The sequence below is a fragment of the Gracilinanus agilis genome, chromosome 4 (assembly GCF_016433145.1).
Source record: "Gracilinanus agilis isolate LMUSP501 chromosome 4, AgileGrace, whole genome shotgun sequence".
Lineage (NCBI taxonomy): Eukaryota > Metazoa > Chordata > Mammalia > Didelphimorphia > Didelphidae > Gracilinanus > Gracilinanus agilis.
Window position 1 is genome coordinate 435123554 of NC_058133.1, and position 23426 is coordinate 435146979.

At 34.9% G+C, this 23426-nt stretch overlaps 1 protein-coding gene across 1 annotated transcript in view; it reads left to right on the plus strand.

The window, feature by feature from the left end:
• Positions 1-23426, plus strand: part of SMOC2 (SPARC related modular calcium binding 2) — a 277433-nt gene that overhangs the window by 140516 nt on the left and 113491 nt on the right. The window contains 2 exon segments of the mRNA XM_044675484.1: positions 7996-8079; positions 9396-9470. Coding sequence (XP_044531419.1) covers positions 7996-8079; positions 9396-9470 — 159 coding nt within the window.

Sequence of the window (23426 nt, forward strand, 5' to 3'; positions counted from 1 at the left end):
AGATAATACCAAATCTTTAAACAGGAAAGAGATAGGTCCAATAATTGGCTGCTATCACAGAGCCAAGTGCCACCAACTACACAGAGTCAAAACCCTGGGGCTCTGGGGACAGTATCTCTGGGAGAATGTACCCTGTGAGATGATTATCCTAAGAACAATAGAATTTGGGGAACTTATATACATTTGAGGAACTAAGGACCAGGAAATATGATTGATTGGCATTACCATGGCTACAAGGAAATGAGAAGTCCAAGAAAGGATTATTAGGGAGAGGCTGATGCTCTACAAGGGATACAAAAGGGAAAGGTCCAGCCAAGGGCTGGGCTACCTGGGAGAGGAGTTTGATACAATGGGAGAAACTACCAGGACAAAAGGGGACTTAACATTTGATTTAGGTTTTCCCATTCCACCCAAATGGGACCATCAAATACCTTAAAGTCTATAAGTCTGAAATGTGTTAGTCTGGGAATTCCTTTGCTTTGACTTCTCAGGGGACAAGGCAGAATTGAGGTCTCCAGATTTCAAGTCGGCCCTCTGATAGACAAATATTCTTTCTCCACTGAATACAGCAGTGGAATTTTATAGCTCATTGTAATTTATATGAAAGTGTGAGTTAGGTGAAGAAACTACTTGCCAGTAGAGAGGGATGAATAATCTATACCTAGTTTGTTGTTGGAATTGAGAAATGCAAAAAGAGAGTCTCATAGAACTGAGTGGCTCTGAATACTGCACATTCCACAATTTAATAGGCTAAGCCCTACAGCATGGGTTACTTAGTTAGGTAATTTGGATCCAGTGAGATATGAAGTTTTTTGAGGTATATCCAGTCAGTTAGTCAACAAACATTTATTCAGATAATAAACACATACTAAAGTGCTTATTATATTCTAGGCACCATGCTAAGTGATGGGGATAGAAAGAAAAGCAGAAACAATGTCTGTGTTCTCAAGGAGCTCACATTTTAATGGGAGAGGCAACATATAACTAGGCACATGTAGATACAAGATACATATATATATATATATACACACACATACATATATGTACATATATATACACATATATATTAAACAGTGTAAATGGAAGAGGGAAAGCATTAGCATTGGGAGGAGGAAGGCATGAGTGGATTGGCAGGATACATTTCTTCTAGAAAGTGGGATTTGAGCAGAGTCTGAAGGAAATGATAATCATAAAGGTTTTAAATGAATAATATTACTTGTGTGACTTAGCTTTAAAAGATCTGTTTAAAGTGTTCTAGTAAGAGCTATCAATGAGCCAAGCTATAATGTACATTCCCCTTCTATTGAGCCCAATTATTTTATTGGGAGGGGGAAATCTATGATTTCATAGGATCCTATATTTCACTGGTCTAGGAGAGAGGTGTCAAGTATGTAGCCCTTGGCTCCCAGTACTCCTGAATGTCTCCCCAACAAGGTTAAAATACAAGTATAAATATTTAGCAAGATAAATAAAAATACAATGAAATATACAATTTAAAACTAAATCAGTGTGCAGCCCAAAGGATTCCTTTAAATATAGTTTAGTGGTTCTGATTTCTGTCTTGAGTTTGATGTCATTGTAGACCAGTGATCTAAAATGGGAACTTAAGTCAAGAAAACTCCTTCTACCAAAGCAAATCTATACCTGCTTTACAATTTTTAGACTTAGAGATTTATGAGGGGTTAGAAGGGTCACTGAGAAGTTAAGTAGCCTATTAGAATCAGTCGAAGGTATTTGCCAGATGCAGATCTTGAACTCAGATTTTCCACATTCACATTCTGGCTATTTATCCATTATGCTACACTAGCTCTCTCAAATCTCCTCTCCCTTAGGTAATATCTATATCTATTTACATAATATTTTAATCATTTTTGAAAACAATTTAAATATAGAGATTGTTATGTGTTTAATATAGGAAATTCCTATAAAACATAAGGGATAAGGAATATCTGTAATGTAAGAATATGTAAGGTTGTGAGATAGAATTAGCTTCAGAAGCAATATGGGGTTCACAGTGTCAAGGAGGAAAGGAAACAAGTATTTATTAAGTGCCAACTATGTGTTAAGCACTATATTAAAAGCTTCCCAATGATCTCACTTGAACCCACTAAAATCCTGAGATGTAAATCCTATTATGATGCCATTTTACAGTTGAGAAAGCTGAGGCAGAAAGAGGCTTGGAGGCTTTTCCTAGGTCACCTAGCTATTAAATATATGAATCTAAATTTAAACCCAGGTCATCTTGACTTGAAGCCCATCACTCTATCTAACTACTGTATAATTTTGTTTTCTAGTTGAGGGAAAAATAAAGGGAAATCTCCAGTAAAGGAAAAAAAGTTCAATTAATCATTCAGTAAATATAAACGTAGACAGGAGTTTTTTTTATGAGAAATATCTGGAGGTTCCAGTGAGTCAGCTCAGTATGAGTCAACAGGATCATATGACATCCCAAAGAGTCATGGCAGATTTAAATAACTTTAAGAGAGCCATAGTGTCTTAGCATGGGAGATGATAATCCTGATTCTTGGTGCCCTGGCTGGACCACTTCTGCAGCATTAGGTTCAATTCTTGGTACCACATTTTTATAAATTCACTACTAAGGTACAGGGCAGCTAGAGGGCTGCTAAGTGGTACAGTGGATAGAGAACTGGGTCTGGAGTTTAGGAGATTCATCTTCCTGAGTTCAAACCTGGTCTCAGACACTTGCTAACTGTGTGACCCCAGGCAAATTGCTTGACCCCATTTGCCTCAGTTTCCTAATCTGTTAAATAAGTGGATCAAGGAAGTATAAGTCATTCCAGTATCTTTTTCAAGAAAATTCCAAATGGAGTTACAAAGAGTCAGACACAACTAAAAGGTCTGAACAACAAAGGCATAGAGAGTCTGTTGGAGGCCAACCAGATTAAAGAAGAGCCTATAAGGATTTACTTAAGGAATTGAGGATGTTTACTTCATTGGAGATATAATATATAATAATGAGATATATATATTATATAATATATAATAAAGATATAATAATGACAATTATGTTAAGATATTGAAAGGAACTAGGAGTGACAAATGTAACTTGCAAACAGACAAATTAAGGTTTCATATAAGAAAGACCTGCCTAGCATTAGGCTTCCTAACATGAGAGCTATCCCTAAATGGAACAGGCTGTAGTGTGAGATTGTGGGTTCCCCTCACTAGAGGTCTTCCAACAAAGGAGATTCTTGTTCAAGTGAGAGATGGAGCTGTTGGCCTTTGAGCTTCTTTCCAACAATGAGAATGTGATTCTGAGATATTTAAGCCAAATGCTAAACTCGTAGAAAAAAGTATAGGAATAAAAATGATACCTTACTATTATCCTAGAATATTTAACCCCTGAAATTCTAAAACTAAGACTATTGCTCTATTCCCTTTTGCCTATGTAGAAAGAGATTAAACTGCATAACACAATCCTGTTTGTATTATATAGCTACCCAACTATTAATTCTTCATTCACTCCCATCAACAAATCCCTCAGCACTTTTCCTTTAGCCAGCTTTATTTTGACTTTCCTTTTCTCTCTGGTTCTTGATCACTTTAAAAAAAATATTAGGTTGGGATTTCAATCCATCCCTAGACAAAGGAAGCATCACTTAATGAAACAAAACTGCTTCTTTGTCCCTCCTATGTGATCTTTAATTATGAATCTCACAGTGTTCATGTTATAAGATTAAATGCATAGATGCTGAATACCAATAGTGAGGTTTTCTCTTTTTTTCTTATTTTATTATCTTATAAATCCTCATTTATTTTTTCTGGAAGAAATTAGGCAAGCTTCCTGGTTTTTTTTTCACTCATACTGAGGTTATGAGATAATGTGCTTTAGCTTTGCTAAAGCTAGTTAAATGTATTATTACATGGCAGCATAGCATCCTTCCTATTTAAAATTTTAATTTTCATTTAAATTTAATTGAAAAATTAAAAAAATCACACTTGCTTAGTGTAAAATCTAATTCAAAATGATCATTTTAAAGTTTTTATTTTGTCTAAATGCACTTCAAACAGGTTGGTGGGTGGTGGTGGAAGGCAAAGAAAGGTGTCAGCCTTATTAATTAATTTTTCACTTGTGTTTAAGGGATTATTCCATTTCCAAATGGCTCTCTGAGACCAGGAGTGCTGAGGAATAATTCTCCCCATATGCAACAAACACTTTTCTTGCCAGTGACTGAAAAAATAAGAGTCAGTTTAAATGATTTATTCTTTTCTTTTTATCCAATCTTTTAATGCCTTTCATTTTTCTCTGTTTTTCCCTCTTCTAGTTATACAGAGTCCCTTCTCCTCCCTTACCCCCAGACCAGTGATGCTGCTTAGTTCTTTTTAATTCTCATTCACTAAATCATCCCTATTATAAACATTAACTCACTATTTTAGGTCTCCACCCAGGTCCAGAAATTATTTTTAGTGAATTTATTTCACACAAAATTATTTTTAGTATGAATTATTTTTAGATTGTGTTCATAACCACTCGAAACAATTTGCCTTAACCATCCGCAGAGGAAAACAAACAAATAAATATGAATGAAGAATGTCTATTGCTCAGATTTTTTTGTCATGCATGTAGATGGACAGTACCTGTCAGTGTGTATGAGTGTATGTGTGTATGTGTGTACAAAATACATATTTTTTTTATCTATATCTATCTATCCATATATATATCCAACCCAATCTCTTCCTTCTACTCTGTTCCAGGCCCAGCATCTATAATATTTATTCAAGGTAAACGCATTAATAGATTAATTTAAATAGTTAATTATAATAATCTGGGCAATATGCATTGTTCATCCAATTTGTTTTTCCAGTGTGTATGGTTTGATCATCACTGAGAAGATATTTTAGTGCTTCTGGGAGGCAACATGGGCTAGTAGAAATGCTTCTGAACTTGGAGTCATAAAACCTGAATTGAAATTCTTGCTTTGAATAGTATTTGCTCAATGTGTGGTTTATCTCAGGTCACTTCACTGCTCTCAGTTTCTTCATCTGTAAAATAAAGGAGCTGTACGAAATGATCTTTGAAATCTCTTCCAGCTCTGGATCTAAAATCCTATGATCTTAAAGGTCTTCTAAAATTTCTGTGACATTGAACGGGGCTACATTCCCAGCTTTCTTACTAAATAGATGTATGATTTTCCACACTTCCTTTTTCTTGACCTTTGTTGCCTCTTTAATAAAATGAGAAATTTGTACTAAATCTTCTCTCAGTTATCTTCAAGTCCTGATATCCTTTGACTCTGATTGAAAACCAGGATGAGGGAACAACCATAAGCAATGGGTAAAAGTTGAAAAAAGGTACATGGAGGCTTAAAGTAAGGAATTCTAAACCCTTAGACATCCAAAAGTGTAATGTGCTTCTTAGGGAAGCAGTAGAGACCTCTTTAATAGAAGCAAAAATTAGAGAACTACTTTTATTATAGTGTGGGATCCCTTGTTTCAATTTGAGTTGGACCAGATGGTTGATTCTGATATTTTCATAGTGCTCTAAAGTTTTTATTTGAGCCATGGAAAGACCTAGAGCAGAGAAGAGATAAGATGAAGATCTTGTTTCAGGAAGATAAATCCTCCCATACCATGGCTAGGTCATTAGGGAAGTGTGAGAGACTAAAGACTCACCACCATGCAGTGGATATTTTTTAATCCTCTTCCTCATCTTTCTGAGCAAATATTAATGCACATGCCATATGAACATACTGGCATATGAAAGCACTTGCATAGGGTTAAACTGAAGAAGAACAAATTCCCTTTTCTGAGGTCACTTCTATTCTGAGAGACTCTTAAATGTAAATACAAGAGCAGAAGAACAACAGAACTTGGCATGTCAAACAAAAGAGTATTTTTTTGTTGTTGTTGTTCGACCCTAATAAGGACAGCTCTTGGGATTTATGTGTTTAATTTTTTCTGCTATTTTTCTCTCTTTTCCAAGTGATTTTGGTTAAGTTGCTATAGAAGGCTGATCTTAAAAAGAAGGGGAAAATTTCAAAAGCAGGTTGAGAAAATAAAGACACCCTAAAGAGGATGTATTGGAAAGATGAAAGAATATAAGATAAAATAAGAAATGAATTCATTTTTTTAATGTCAGGAGAATGGGAGAGGCAGAGATACTTTACCACCAATTTATGTTCTCCCAAGGGTTGCACTGAAGAGCTGATTTGTCTTTAGTTTTCATATTTGTTATTTTGGGTGAAAACAAACAAACAAACAAACATTTGCTAGCTTCTCTTTTAGCCTTCAGAAAACAAAGAGGAGTACCCATTTAGTTGACTTCACTCAATGTCAGATTTTTAAATATCTTTTTAAAATTTTTCTCTCTTGAAATCCAAGCCTTAAAAGAAGATGAAGCACAAAATAAGGCTTTCTCAATATATTTCATGCTATACTTCCCAAACATGCTGACCATTATCCTAGTTCATCTGTTTTTCTACCAGTAGGTACAAATTGAATATTTTTCCAGTTTTATAGACTAATAATAATACCAATAGCTAATACTTATTTAGCACTTCAAAGTTTATAAAGCACTTTACATATATTAATTCAGCATGAACCTCACAGCTACCTGGTGGGGTAGGTGCTTTTCAAAAATTCTTTCCATTTGGGTCATAAACAGATTTTAAAAGAAATTCTGCTTTGCTTCTCTAGGTAGCTAAGAGAGCAAATAGAAACAAGATATGAAATTATATTGAGCCTTTATAGTAGGCACCTTTTTGATACTGCTGATTTTTGTAGTTTAATGTCAGATCAGTCATAAACACACACACACACACACACACACACACACACACACACAAACCTGCTTTGGTTTTGACTCAGATATGTGAAAGAACACAAGTAAAAGAAATGGGATGGTTCTAATGAGTCACCACAAAATGAATCACAAAATCCTTGTTTCTGGCGGCCCATTGGTCTTGAGTATGTCTGGGTCCTCTCAAAGAGCAAGCTCTCAGAAGTAATATCATTTTAAAAAGGCTAACTGATACAGAATTATAAAGCATAATTCAGTTTCAAGAACTCATCAATTTAAATATCTATATACACATGTATATATTTAAATGGAAGTTTTATTCTTCTGTTCTCCAATCTTTCATTTCATTATTTCATTATTTTTTATTTTTTTATTTTTTAACCTTTACCTTCCATCTTGGAGTCAATACTGTGTATTGGCTCCAAGGCAGAAGAGTGGTAAGGGTAGGCAATGGGGGTCAAGTGACTTGCCCAGGGTCACACAGCTGGGAAGTGTCTGAGGCCAGATTTGAACCCAGGACATCCCATCTCTAGGCCTGACTCTCAATTCACTGAGCTACCCAGCTGCTCCCCCACCACCCATTTCATTAGTTATTAAAAGAAACAACCATCTAAAGCAAACTATATCCCCCTCATCGTCTTAAAAAAAAACAAACAAACAAAACTCAACAAACTTTCATGGTTTGTTCTACAATGCTAGGTAGAAGGAGACCTAAATTAGTGTGGATCTGGTACAGCAGAAATTTATTTAATGGTTATTTAACCTGTGTTGCTTACTGATGACACAATGAGAGAGTATCAAATATATTGAGTCATGCCCTTAAAGGCAGAATCTTTTCTTTTAAGTTTTCTACCGAATCTTCAACTTTTCATTTTCTTCTTTTTTGCTAGGCTTTTTATCCTTAAAATCTTTCCATATTTCCATCCTCTCTAAATCCCAGCTATTGATTATATTAGTATAAGAGCAAATCTATCATTCAGACCTTCCCCATTCCCCATCCCTTTGAGAGTCAATTCCAGCAGTAGGTAACATTTTAAAGCAGTGGCCAATTGACATGCTGATTTACTGTTCTTATATGAAACCACTGTGTCAGGGCAAACTTTGTAAACTGTGTGTTTTTAAAAACAGAATTAATGTGTATATTATGTTGTTTTTGTTAACCTTTGGGGGCTATGAGCAGATCATTAGCATTAATCATATATGCACACTTATTTAACTTACTCTCATAATTGTAGTCTCCTTGCAAATCTTTTCCATTCTGAATTCAGATGATGCCTCAGCTCCTGCATTGGAGACTCAGCCTCAAGGTGACGAAGAAGGTGAGTATATTTTAGACTTGATCAAAAGATGTCTCCTAGTGAGTGTTTAATAGGCTGCAAGGAGGGCAGAATAATAGAGAATTATAGTGGGCAAAATCACAGGAATTGAGAAAATTAAATCTTAGTCTAAGTCCTACTTATACCAGAGATTATATTTGGCCTTTTGCCAATTTTGTGATGGAAGTTCTGTCATTTTTCCACATAATGAGGGCCAAGTGACTTTCAATACTGGCTGTTGGAGACATTTGGCCTGAATGCTTTCATACAGAAGAAAACTAAATTCACTTTTATTAAACTTTAAAGACAAATGATGAAGGCAGCCTTTGGCTACAGATTATGAACTGGAAAGTTGAATTTTGGCCTCTGCATGCCTTTTAATAATTAATATATTTAATGCTTTAAAAACAAACCATAATTCTTGCCATATTTCCTGTGCATATTTCATCTTTTTATAAGCAGTTATTATAATCACGGATTTCTTATCCCTCCTCACTAATGGATTTTTTTGGTAGTTCCCTATTTATAATTTATGACCAAGTTACAAGGTAGTTCTGTTTAAAGAACAATTTTAATCAACTGTAATTATTGCAAATGTGACCTACTTTGAGTGGACATGAGTTCCTGAAAAATTTTGTGTAAGTTAAAACAAAATCAGATCTTATTTTAAATACAGGATGATTGCTCTTATTTAAGGAAACTCCACTGATTCTTTTGGCAGAATGAAAACTTTGTTGGGCACTTATATAAGCCCCATTACCAATAAGTCTATTTTGTACGATCAGGGTATTATCTTAATGTAAAGCATACTAGTATTCAGAGTCTTTCAATCACATGGAAGATAGACAGTGGAATAAATATTATGCTAAGTTATCAGTTGAATCATTTCAAACTCATATTATTTTCTATTTATTAGAAAAATTTTACTAATTTATTTTTTATGCATGTGTAGTTAGGAGGCACAGTGGATAGAGCCCTGGGTCTGGATTCAGGAAGATTCATCCCTCTGAGTTCAAATATGGCCCCAGATACTTCTTGTGACCCTAGGCAAGTCTCAGTTCCTCATCTGTAAAATGAGCTGGAGAAGGAAATGACAAACTACTTCAATATCTTTGCCAAGCAAAAACCCAAATGAGATCATGAAGAGTTGAAAAACTACTGAACAACAATAAAATCACTGCTAAAGTTTCAAAAGAATCTAAAATATTTCACTTTAATTCCTATATTGATATTTAATTTTTAGGATGTTGACCGAAGCAATGCTTCCTTGCTGCATTTAAATGTAAGTAATTTTCATTTTATTGTGTTTAATTTTCTAGATATTGCTTCTCGTTATCCCACTTTGTGGACTGAACAAGTCAAGAGCAGACAGAACAAAACCAATAAGAATTCAGGTAAGATAATGATACTAGCTTCTTGGTAAGCATATTGAATCAGAAGGCAAAGATTTAAATGCACAAAAATAGGTTATAATTCAATATTGGTGTCAGCTCTTGACACAGCCATGAGAAAATGGCGTTCCTGATTCTACTCTCCTCAGGTCTTTAAGGTTTAACAACTATCTTTTGGCTTAGTTGTGCATTAGGTTCAAAAATGCTTTGTCTAGGTAAGTGGGTTTGCTTTAGGGGCCGGAGAAACAATGATGAATGTCACTTCAAAGCCACTATAAACAAATCACATTTTTATAATCTTAGTGTCTATATTTTTAGTTAACCAGTCCATGATATCAGTAGTCTTAAATCCATTTGAAATACCTGAGGAGATAACTCGATCTATTTCCTTGTCATATCTTCACATCAGTAAAATTCACAGTTTAGAAACCCAGTATGAAAGGTTATAATTAGATGGGTATTTTACCATTCCAATAATATTTAGTTTAAATATTTTTCTTTCAATTAAATTTTATTAATTAGAAAAATCTTATTTCATAGTTTTTTTTTCCTAATAGGAAAATTAAGATATTTAACAACTAGTTGTACTGATGCTTTAAAAAAATCAGATTAGTTAATTGTTTGAGATATCCAACTGCCAAAAAACATCTGGTCAAGCCATTAAAAAAAAAAACAACAAAGCAAGTTGATTCAATTTTTGACTTTTTGAAAGCAGTTATTTATGGATTATATAGACATGCCCACAGAGTAGAAATAGATTACTTAATTTTCAGTGACTGCTTTAAACTGCTTTTGTGGAAACTGGCTCTTTCCTTAATTGCCATTTAGCTTCTTAGTTAGATGACTTTACTAATTTTTTTTGTTCTTTGCAGTGAAATTCTGTGTACAATTCCACTTGAAAATAGTGATTATTATACATTTAGAATTGTTCAGCTACTGTAGTGACTTCATTTCTGTAATGACACAGAAAAAAAAAGGGATTGGAAACATCCCATGAAGGCAGCAATAGTCTCAAAACCTTCATTTGACCTGTGGTTATATGTCTTTCTTCAGAGCATTCTTTGAAGTTAAAAAAATGTACAAAATTAAAAATAATTTAAAAGAGCAGTTGAATTTCCAAAAGCTATTAAAGACTAACAGAGGAAATGGAGACAGATATGCAAAGGTCAAGCAGGATATATTGGTTCCCTTTTTTTCCTCAATCAAGCAAGTGTCAATAACCTTTGAGATCTTTTCAGATTAAAAAAAAAAAAGCAAGAATGTTATAATCCAGAGACCCTCAACTAAGCCAAGGCCTCTACACAGAACTGATTCAAATGGAAATTTTGATGTCCAGCCACACAGCTGTTAAAAACAAACCAAATCAAAGAAAACAAAATAAAATGAAATGAAACAAAAGAAAAAGAGTTGGCCCAAGCAAACTGAAGACTTTGGGATGGGACCCAATCTACAAGACTGATTTGGTTGAGTCCTTGCCCTGAGGGCAAGTTTTTGTACTCCACCTCTTGTTAGATTTCTTGGCAAATAGTCATGATTAATGAATTAATTACCTTATAAAATTATTTATTAAATACCTAATAAATGTCAATGACTGCTTTTGGGAACAAAGACCAACAGGAAGTCTGTACCTTCATAATAGGAGAATAACCACATCAACCTTGCAGAGAGGTTTGAATGACCAGGAGGTAGACATAATTGGGCATGGGCATTGGTGGAATTGATTATCAGTGATATATTAGCAAAAAATAACACATTATATTCTTATATAGAAGGGTTGCTCCCTTGACTCATCTTCTGGGAAGTGCTTTGGTACTAAGTATTATTACTTAGATTCTTTCTTCAATGAAGGAACCTGGTATAGGTGATTACCTAGCTCCTACGTCATTTTACAATTAGGACCACCAAATTATTTAGTGAGAGAGGTGTGAGTACTTGATAAATATTTACTGTTGATAATGATGATGGGGATAATGATGGTAATGTGATAAAGGTGATGATATGCCCTATTTTAAACTCAGCTATTTTGGTTAAAGGAGAAATATCCTGGTTTCAGTGAAAAAGGAAAGTAGAATTGATCATGGTTAAATCTCATGATATAAGTACTTTGACGACTTATAGTACATTGTAAAGAACCTCTGGCTCTGGAGTCAGAGGACTTGGATATCCATTTCACGTCTGATGTTATTATGAGGATGCCCTTGGGTACCTCATTTAACCTTTATGTTCTTAGTTTCTTCTTTTGAAGGGGTTGAATTAAATGGTTTCCAAGATGCTTTCCAATTTTAGTGCTATGATCTTATCAGTCAATTTTTTTTTCTTCCAAACTATATTGTTGTTTAAATAAGCTTTATCTGGTGTAACACTCTATTTATTTTTCTGTGTGGTCAGTCCACATCGTGGTGCCTCAATAATTAAGAGGAAAAAATAAACAGAAAACTTGTTGATTATAGCAACATAGGGTACATTAAAATTGTGCCTTCTAAAATCTAGAGAACTTATGTAGCTAAATTTCTCTCTCCCCAACATATACAATGTGGACTGAATGAGGAAGAAACAAAAAGAATAAAAAAAAAACTAGTTTCCATGATGAGTCATAATTATAGCAGCCTGTAGCAATAAAGGTACTAGAAGGAGAGGCTTTTAAATCTCAGCAATGTTTTTCTCCATTGCTGGAAATGTTCTTAATTCCCAATATCCCATATGTTAACCTCTTTAATAGTATGGCTTTGAATCAATGTTCTATGCATGGGCAGATGAAGTAAATCTTCTGAGCAGCTTAAATGTATCATGGAGAACTGAGAATCCCATTGATGTTGGTAAATTCCTGATAAATGAAGTCTGGTGTAATAAGACAGTCATGAAAGAAGAGTCGGACTAAATATAAGGATAGTCAGATAACCAGTTTACAGGGGAGGGTTTTGCCTTCATTTTTCGCTGATATGAAATATTGTTTTTTCTTAAATAAAATTCAATTTGTCTCAAAAAAAAAGGGTAGAAAGGAACCTTGTAAAATCTTCCCTCCGAAATATATTAGTCACTGTTGTAGTCTTATATCAAAGTTGAAGATTTTTAACTTATACCCCTCTAGATGTGTTTCTCTCAACTATTCCTTCTGAACTGCTATTATTGTTGCCTGGAATGAAAAAGGCATAAGGGCATAGGCTTGATCATTCATCTGGAGTGAAAGAAATTCAACTTTATTTTTTTTGGGTTGCTTAGAAGATGGTTGTTCTATGTCTTTCATACCATACAAACATTTTTCTTAGAGGCTACACCTAATCATGTTACTCTCATATTCAGTGTGCTCCAGTGGCTCCCTATTCCATCTAAGATTAAATATAAGGCCCTCTGTTTTTTATTTAAAGCTTTTCATAATCTAGCCCCTTCTTCCTTTTTCTGTCTTTTACACCTTATTCCCCAGCACAGAATCTGCAAAGATAAAGAGGGAAAATATTACAGGTATAGCCACCTTCTGCTTTAAGTGTACAGAAAGCAGAGATGATGAATGATATCTTCAAGGAATTCTCAGTTGGCCAATGTAGTTGAATCGCAGTTTCAGCTCCAATCTTAACATCTACAGGAGGTTTTTTCCCAGTACTTTTGCCCACTCCAGCAAATGCTTTTCTTTTTTCAGATTCCTTTCACCTACTCTCTATATATCTTGAATGTAGCTAGTCAGGTACAAGATGTTCACCCTATTAGAATCTAAGGTCCTTGAGAGCAGGGACTATTTTTTTGTTTCGTTTTGCTTAATCCCCAGCATTTAGTGCAGTGTATGGTGAATAATAAGTGTTTTATGATTTCAAACTGAGGGCCCAGTCTAATATTAATTAAGGTTTGAAATATCTCTCAGAAATGTTCCCTACATTAGTGAAAATTAATCTTGAATCTGATTACACTTTTTTAAAAATTCAGTTTTTGTATTTTACAGTTATTTATTGAGAAGTGACTTTTATTTTTATCAGATTTGTAGACAATAAAATTTGGCTATGGTGAAAACATGAGGATTTTTGGAACTCTATATACATATAATCACACACTTGTAAACTATGGACACATATAATGAGGACTATAAATATTTACATACATAATATGGTTGATGTATTTACATATACACATATATATCCTTATCGATACACAAATAGGAGCATATAAATTTAATTTTATAAATGACACATCATTGTTAGAAATGACACTAGAAAAGTAAATCATTTTTTGAAAGCATATACCAGTGTATATAGGGAAATACTGTTGTGTTTGGATAGATTAAGGACTAGAGACGCACAGAACAAGCACATTTTTGTGTTACACCCTTCAGTGGATTTTACCAGATTTGCAGGCCTCTAAGTGACCTGCCAATTATAATTAACCAATAAAAACAGTACAGGCTTTCAGTATTTGGTGGTACTGAAAATAATGTCTCAGGAAATTCCAGTTTACATCAGTTACTCTACACTATAATTTGATTTAAATCAGCCTAAATGAGTTGAGCACAAAGAGATGACATTGAGGAGATTTACAGATGCAGGGCATGAAATTACTGGATTATATTTACATATTACATACCAGTTGCCCTGATACATGTTCATTCTGTCAGGCTGAAGAAAGTCATAACTAGCTGGCATCTTAAAAGGCACTGACACCATACCATTTACTCCATTAACTTTTGACAATGAAATGTTAAGTTGTGGTAAGAGTCACGTGATGTAGGCTGTTGCCATGGTCTTCAGAAGTTTCAGACATTAGAGAATTGTCATGACCCTTAATTTTTTTTTACATTGTTGATTTTTGGAAGAGTTTCAGCTTTATAAACATCCTTGGTAGCACATTTATTTAATAAAACATAAATAGTTTGGGGCCTATTCAATGGTTTTTGTCTTCCCTTTCTTTTTTCTTCCTTTCAACATTCTTCTGTACTCTTTTATACAAAAGCCAAAAGTGGTAATTCATTTTTCCTCTCGTGGTGTTCCTTTATAGCAGTTAAAAATAGCATATTTTTCCAGGAATTTGTGACCAAAATATCTAGCCTTCAATGCTACTGCTTAAATATTATAGATTAAGAGAAGTATCATTTCTTCCTTTGTGGAATAAATTGAATACAGTTGTCATGCACAGTGTGATGGGTAGAGTCAAATATGCTTTGGGGCTTATAGAGACAATACCAGACAGCAGAGAAATAAAAACCATTTCCCAGTATGTAAAAAATAATAACAATAGGTAACATTTATATAGCATTTACTAGATGCTAAACACTTTAAAATATTCTCTTGTTTGGGGGCAGCTGGGTAGCTCAGTGGAGTGAGAGTCAGGCCTAGAGACGGGAGGTCCTAGGTTCAAATCTGGCCTCAGATACTTCCCAGCTGTGTGACCCTGGGCAAGTCACTTGACCCCCATTGCCTACCCTTACCACTCTTCCATCTAGGAGCCAATACACAGAAGTTAAGGGTTAAAAAAAAAAGATTAAAAAAATATTCTCTTGTTTGATTTTCACAATAATCCTGGGAAGGGGTTGCTATTACTATCTCTATTTTATACATTGAAGACAGTGATGGAAACAGAAGTTGTGACTGGTTCAGAGTTACATAGCTAATAAATGTCTGAGGCCAAATTTGAATGGACTTAAATTAAGGCTGTATCCTCTGCACCCTCCTAACTGCCCCTAATTCTAAATCATTAGCATTTGAGGTGGTTAAAAAAAATAAACAGAGAGAGACTCAGAGTGCTTATGTCATAAAATCCTTGAGATAAAATGTCTTCTTTTCATTGTATGTACCATGTTTAACTACTTTAGCATTCTGAGCTCTGGGTTCCAGGCGACAAGTGAAGAAAATATCTCCCTCCACCTCTTTTCCTGTTCTGTACTTATACACAACTTTTTGCCTGTTACAAGTAGGAAATGATGGCATCAGAATATGATAAAGATAGTAGCTAGGTACAATATTTGAAATGACCTCTGCAGAGTTTAAGGACTTTTGGTCCATTTCCTAAGAGGATATAGCTTGAACACAGGCAATTTCAATGCTCCCCAAGCAGAATGATACTATTTTTTTTTTTGGTAAGCGAGTGACAGGATTTTCTCTTCTTCCCTTCATTTATAATGAAGAATTTATATGTCTCTTTCTCATACTTTTGCATGAAAACATTTAGTCTATGTCTCTTTTTCTTAGGTTAGAAAACTTTTACAGAAGAATAACCATTTGTAAGATAATAATCTTGGAATATTTATGGATTTCTTTTGATAACTTTTGCTATCATTATGCTTATGTGTGGTCCAGGACTAGATACTTGTTCCTGATAAACTCATATTGCCTTCAGTCTTCAGCACTATATAATGTGGAAGATGTGGAATTTGGACTCAGACTTCCTAAGTTTAAATCCTGATTCTTCCACATTCAGCTTGTCACCCAACTTTGCATCTATGAATCTCAGCTTGGTCATTTGTAAAATGAGGGAATGGGACTAGGTAACTTCTAAAGTCCCTTCAAGCCCTAAATTGATTTTATTGTTATTATTCAGTCATTTCAGTTACATTGGACTCTTCATGACCCCATTTGGGGTTTTCTTAGCAAAGAGACTGGAGTGGTTTTCCATTCCTTCTCCATCTCATTTTACAAATGTGGAAAAACTCATTTTACAAAGTTAAGTGACTTTCCCAGGGAAACATATGTAGTAAGAATCCAAGGCCACAAGTGAACTCAGGTCTTCCTGACTTCAGGGTAGGAGTTCTATCCACTGCCACCTAGCTACCCTGATCTTATTACCCAGCAACATACTTGTTAGATTAGCTAATTTAGACTGGGAAGAGCTTGAACCCGAGGCTTATGGGGTTTCAGAAAGAATAGAACAGAGAAAGGAGAAGAGGAAGCATGACAGCAATGGGAGGACAGTTGGAGACTCTTAAGTCATGGAAGTCCAGAAGTGTGCTTTGTTTTGGGCAATGAGTTATGAGAAAAAACCTTGAAAGGTCTAAACCTGACCTCTGCTCTTTCAGACAAGTGATAGCCTGGGGATAACACTGATTTTTTAGTGAGATGCCTGAGATTGAAACTTGGTTGTTAGTCAATACATTGTGGGACCTTGAGTAAAGAACTTTGATTTCTGACCCTCAGTTTCTGTGAACTAAGAGATTCATGTTAATTGAATTCCAAGGTTCCTTATAGCACTAAATTTTGATCTACAGTCTGCTGAATTCCAGAGTTTCAGACTCATAAGGAAGATCAGTTGCCATCTAGCTCAATCTCTATCTGTGTAAGAATCATCTTGACAACATACTCAACAAATAGTCTTACAATTTCTCTTGAACATCTATCATAATGGTGAACCTATTGCCATGTTTGTATAGTTTTATTCATTCAGGAGTTATTCTTTACCTTAAGCCTAAATTTACCTCTTTGTAACCTCTACCCATTAATCTACTTTTGCTATCTGGGGCCAAGCATACCCAACTTTTTTCTTTGTCAAGGAGAATGATCTTTGGTATGAAAACAAGATGATTCAATGGCATTTGAAACTCAAACTCAAAATAAATAGGGACATAATGAGAGACCGCAATCTGGCCATGATGAATTCATATATCTTCAATTCCAGAAAAACTAAATCCTATGCTACTGAAAGAACTGACAGATGTGATTGAAAAATCATGGAAAATAATAGGGAACTGGTGAAAAGTAATTGCTATCTTGCTTTTAAAAATATAGATAATGGAATCTGTCCACTAAAACTATTGAGTTTAACTTTGATTCCTAGCAAAGTTCTTGACTATTTTAAGGGTATAGTTAAAGAATATTTAGAAAGGAAAATCCCGATTAAAATGAGTCAGTATGGATTTACCAAAAACATGTCAAACAATAAATATTGTTTGGGAAATTGGGCAGTAGCTCAGCAGAACAGAGAGTTAGACTAGCATCTTATACCATATACACTGCAAGATGTTACAAATGGATACATTATCTGCTTATCAAAGGAATGTCACTTTTTAAAATGCCATGGAAGAAGCTACCTGCTACAAATGTGACTAGAATTAAAGAACAAGTACAATATGAATCATTGATAGGATGAATCTCATATTGTTTAAAAAAAAGTTAGTGCAACTTTGTATGACATAAAGAAGCATAGAGTTTACTAGGAAGCTAATGAACTGGTCAGATTTTATTGGGACCATTAAATTCAATTTTGGTGTCAATTTCTAGGGAGAGTATTGATTAGCTTGAGAGTGTCAAGAGTAAACAAAATGACAGTTTTACAAATTGTAGTATTTTAGAATATGATAGAGAAACTGGAGAAGTGAAGAAGGTATAGAGGAGATTTGTGGTGTGTGTGTATGTGCGGGGGGATATTGGTTGCATTATAACTCTTCTCAAGTATTTAAAGGGCTGTCTCATGAAACATGTTTTAGACTTCTGCTTGTCCATGGTTAACTATGAACAAATAGATGAAAGGTACAGAAAATTGAACTTAGGCTTGACATAAGGAGGAAGTGCTTCACAAGAAGTGTTTTCCCAGAGTGGAACAAGCTACAAAAGAAGGTAGTGAGCTCAACGCCACTGAAGATGGCTAAGTAAAATCCAGATGACCATGTGTTGAGCTTCAGAGGGGATCTTATTCAGGTAGGGATTCAGTAAATGGCTTTGAGTTTTCTTTCAACTTTTAGATTCAGGGATTACATTTTTGGAATGCTTCTGCCAATTCTTCTCTAAAACATATTTGAGAAAGACATAGTTTTTTCTTTCTGTGAATTACATACAGATGACAGCATGCATTTTTTATTATTATGCTTCGTATAAAATTCATACTGCCTGGATACCTCATTCCTGTACAATATCAACTCCTATTAGATATGAAGTATCACATAACTTTTGCTGTGTTATCCTATAAATCCAAATGGCGTTCTCCTCTATGCCCAGAATACTTTCAAGGTGTCTGTTCCAATTTTTGTTACAAACAAGTCTATCAAAGAGAAAGCTGGGATATTTTGTTTGTTTGGCAGACTTATTAACACCACCACAAAATAACAAGTTTCTTCTGTGAAACTCATATCCGTACCCTGTACTGTTGGTTCTATACCCTAGCAGTAATAAGACATGTATACAGTGGAGATAGGAAAGAACCACCCTTCAAAGCACACAGAGGGGGTCCTCTATAAAGGAAGAGAAAGAACTCCAACTCAAATAATAGTTTCTGTGTTATGGTTTTCAATTGTAATCACTGGTCATGGTGATGTGGCTTACAGAAATAAGGGAATTGAGCAAATGGAAAGAGTAACCATTAATGTAAAGCTAACATTGGGAGAATGAAGAAAAAGGAACAGATGGCACGAGTTAATTGGAAACCAATCCTTAAACTGATTGTGCAGATACTTGTAATTGTAGTTATTATATTTTGCTAATTATGTTACCTCATATCCATTATATAGCATAGTTCAGAGCTTTTACACCCTTTTCTCATTTTGTGGGGCTTTTCATTTCAGGTGTCATATTTACTTTTAATTTTTTAAAAATTGTTAACTTAATTCCATTTGAAATTATGTTATAATCATATAAAAATCTTGTGGAAGCATGCCTTATCTCGGTGTATTAGACATGATTTGGTCAAACATCAGTTTGTACACACACACACACACACACACACACACACACACACACACACACACATATTTCTCTGCCAGTTCCCATGCTAAGTGTTCAGCCGTGATACAAAAGTATAAATACCCTTGCATCAGAGAATTTATAGTTTTAATGGGGAGGCAAAACTTCTCAACATCTGAATGAAAGAATGATATAAAGAAGGCAATAAATGGCAAATAGCAAGTGCACTCTCAGATTATGTACAAGGAACTTCTCTAATTAGAATCTAAGTTACTTGAGGGAAGGGACTCTGCTTTTTTTCTGGTTTCTCCAGCAGTTAGCAGAGAGCCTGATATTTAGTAAGCACTTAATAAATGCTTTTTTTTTAAATTTTTAAACCCTTAACTTCTGTGTATTGACTTATAAGTGGAAGATTGGTAAGGGTAGGCAATGGGGGTCAAGTGACTTGCCCAGGGTCACACAGCTGGGAAGTGTCTGAGGCCGGATTTGAACCTAGGACCTCCTGTCTCTAGGCCTCGCTCTCAATCCACTGAGCTACCCAGCTGCCCCCTAATAAATGCTTTTGATGAACTAACAGCATATGACAGGAATGAAGGGAAGAGAACATTGGATAGAGTAGTTGAGTAAAGCTTCATGATAAAAATGTGCCATAAACTGGACTGTAATGGAAGGTGGCACTTGAAGAAGTGATGATGTTTTAGTCTTATCAAGGATATACATATTCAGTATAAAATAAAGCAGAAGAACATTGGAACCCAGAATTCCTGTTTTTGAAAATTTGGTTAATAATGGGCCTTATTTTGGGGAAATTATTTCTGATTGCTCAGTTGTATGCTTGGAGAGACTTTCAAAATAGGAAAAGTAAAATGGTAGATATAATGGCTGCACGTTTGAAAAATCCTTTACTTCCAAAGAATGCACATGGCATTTATGAGAAAATAGGTCAAACCACCATGATTAATTCCAAATAAAAACTTCCCCTAGCTAGATTCCTGGTGTTGCTTAATTTCATTAGTTTTCAACTGCCACTATGTGAGGCTCAGGGGGAGATTTTTCCTAACTCCCACATCCTTGGTATTATTGCCTTTCCCCTAATTTCTCCTCTCAAAATCTGTTCTTTCTCCTATATTCAAAAGAGACATTTCAAGTATTAAGCTAATCTTTTTTTTAAATGAAAGGGAATTTCATGATCTTAATTATATGTAGCTGAACTAAAAAAATTCTCTTCTTATAAAATAGTTTGCCCTGTTTTGTAGATTTCATAGGATGTAGAACTAGAAGAAACCTTAGACATTATCAATTCTATAGCTCTCATTTTAAATGTGGATAAACTGAAGCCAAGAGAATCTGAATGACTTAGCCAAGGTAGACGGCATCCAAGCCAAGAAGGACTTGATATCAGTCATTTGGCTGTAAGTCCAGTGCTATTTGATTTAACTATGCTTTTATAGTAGTTATTCCCCATTGTAATTCTCTATAATCTAGAATTTTGTTTTCATTGTTGTTAGTTATTTAACTTATTTCTATTCTAAACTCTTCATCCCCTCCAAGTCTACTATGTGTTCTCTTTCAGGTTTCTACATCTTTGGAGAAAAAGAATCTTTTCTTTTGGCCCAAAGGCTAAATAAATCTTATCTTAATGATGTTGCCAATATTCTTTCCTTAGGAAGTCTCTGATTGCCATTCTTTTTGGTTATGGAACAGCCATTACTTTGCTAGTTGCCCTTGCAGGTTAGGACAAAAAGTTTAAAATCTTAACTCAACTTTGTTATTAAATACTTTATGGGAGTCCCTTAGCATGGGTCCCAAGGGAATGGGAAAGGTGATGGATGGGTAGAGATGGGGGACATTGTTCTGCAATACATCTCTTGAATGTGAGATACTTATGAAACTTATACTTTGAAATTTTCAAAAGACAGTTCATGATGTGTGACTGTAGCTCAAAAGAGAGGCTAGTGCTAGATATATCGACCTAGGAGTCATCTGCATAGAATTAATATTTAATTGTTGGGTGTTGATGGGATTATTAAGAGATATAGAGAAAAAGAAGAAAATGGCCTAGGACAGAGCCTTGGGGAATATTCACAATTAGTAGATGGGACCTGAATGAAGGATTAGTAAAGAATATTGAGAAGTGGTCAGACAAGTAGGAAGAAAAATAAGACAGCAATGCCATAAAAACCGAGAAAGTACAAATCAGCCTATATATGAGGAAAATGAGTCTTAGATGACTTGCCCCAATTCACAATATGTAGGTGATGTAGTGGATAGAATCTTGAATCTTGAAACTGAATTCATGAAAAACTAGTTCAGATTCTTCCTTAAATGTGTGACTCCTTGTGAGTCATTTGCTCCCTCTCCAAAATGGTTGTAATAATATCTACTTCACAGGGTTGTTGTGAAGATCAAATGAGACAGTAAATGTAAAATGCTCTTAAACTTTAAAGCACTATATAAACCTTAAATATAATTATCATTATTGGTGATCTCATCAGCTCCCATGGATTCAGTTGTAATTTTTTATGCAGATAACTTCCAGATGTATGCATCCAATTCTAGTCTGTCTCCTGAGGTCTAAACCCACATCACGGTTGTCTATTAGATTTTTCAACTGGATGTCCTAGTTATCTCATACTCAACATTTTCAAAACAGAACTAGTTATTTTCTACTTTCCCCAAATGTCCTTTTTCTAAACTTCTTTATCGTTGTTTAGTGGAGTTACCAGTTACCCAGGTTTCCAAACTTTGTGTCATCAATCTCACCCTCATTAAGTCTTTCAGTGATCAAACATTATTATTTGTTCACTATGTTCCAGACATTTTGCTAAACACTGGGGATACAAAGAAGCAAAAACATGATCTCTGCCCTCAAGAAGCTCACATTCAAGTAGGGGATACAAATACAAATAATCAAACATGTAAGATACACTTAGTAGAAATGGAAGGAAATTTGCAGAACCATATATCCATCTAGTTGCCAAATCTTATAATTTTTTTCTAAAATCTCTCCATTCTTTCTAGACACATAACCACTTTTCTATATCCCCCATCATCTCTTGCCTAGACTACTACTGTAGCCTCTAGATTCTTCCTTCTACCTCATTCCAATCTCTACCCTCTCTAGGCTCTACCTGCCCCTATCCATCTTCAATAAAAATGCTAGAGTGATTTTTTTAAATCACAGGTTATAACTCTAATCACTAAATTCTCATGGCTTCATATTATTTCCAGACTAAAAAAAAACCTCCTCTGTTAAAGCCCTTCAAAACCTGATTCTTTTCTTTTTTCCCCTTTCATTTCCTTACATTATTACATTACTACCCTCCAAAACCTATATAGCCAACTCATACTAGCCTATTTTCTGTTCCTTGTACTTGATACTCCTTGCTCCATTTGGGCAGCGAGGAAGTCTTTGGAACAAATCCAGACTGGTTAATTGGCACTTGTCTCACTTTCTTTCCAGGGAAAAGATTAGATTCTGAATCCTTACTGAACAGAGGACAGGTCAGACCAGGCTTGTCCAGGGAAGAGATATGCTTTCCACAACTATGTTGAGTTGGGGGAAAGGACTGCAAAGTTCCTTGTAGCACCAAGTCAAGTGATTGGCTCAAAAGTGGTTTTCCCTCCTCTCTTTTATCTTCCCCCATTCTCCAATGGATTTTCCCTAGGCAACAGAATTCTTAACTTTTTGATGATCTTGATGGCCAAAGCTTTGCTTTAGAACTATACCAAACCTAATTTTTAATTCATAATGACTCTTCCAGAGTCCCCTTTTAGCTATTCTCTTGCTTAATACCAATCTATTTCCACAGGCCCTATGGAGCAAAGTCCATACCCAATTCTCTAAAATTAAGATCAGTAAAAACAGAGCTCTTCCTATTATTTTGTAAAATAGTTAGAGGTCATTTTCTTATAATGCTTTAGAAATATCTGGTACATAAGCAAAAAGCAAGAGCATGATGGGCTTTGATGAGTGGTTTGATTTCACAAACGTGGCAATGAATCCTACATATTTCAATCTTCATCTTGTATCACTTAAGAAGATTTTTCTTCATAGACTATAACTGTATATACCATCCAATCAGCCTTTCCCAAAGCTGAGATGCGCAGGAAGTGAAAGAATCCCAGAAGATCAAACTAGGAATCACAATGCTACACCACCTTACTCACAAGCTTCATGGGTTCAACCAGGAGTCTTTATGAAGTATTATCATAGCCTTTAAGATGTCATAAAACACTATTTGCTTGCTGCATCCACTTAAGCTAAAGTCTAAACTTTTAGGAGTTTCCTAATTACTGATGATCAACATGGTGAGAATTGATTGCACATATGACTAATCTTTTTGAAAAAAGATCCAGATAATGGAGAGAAAGC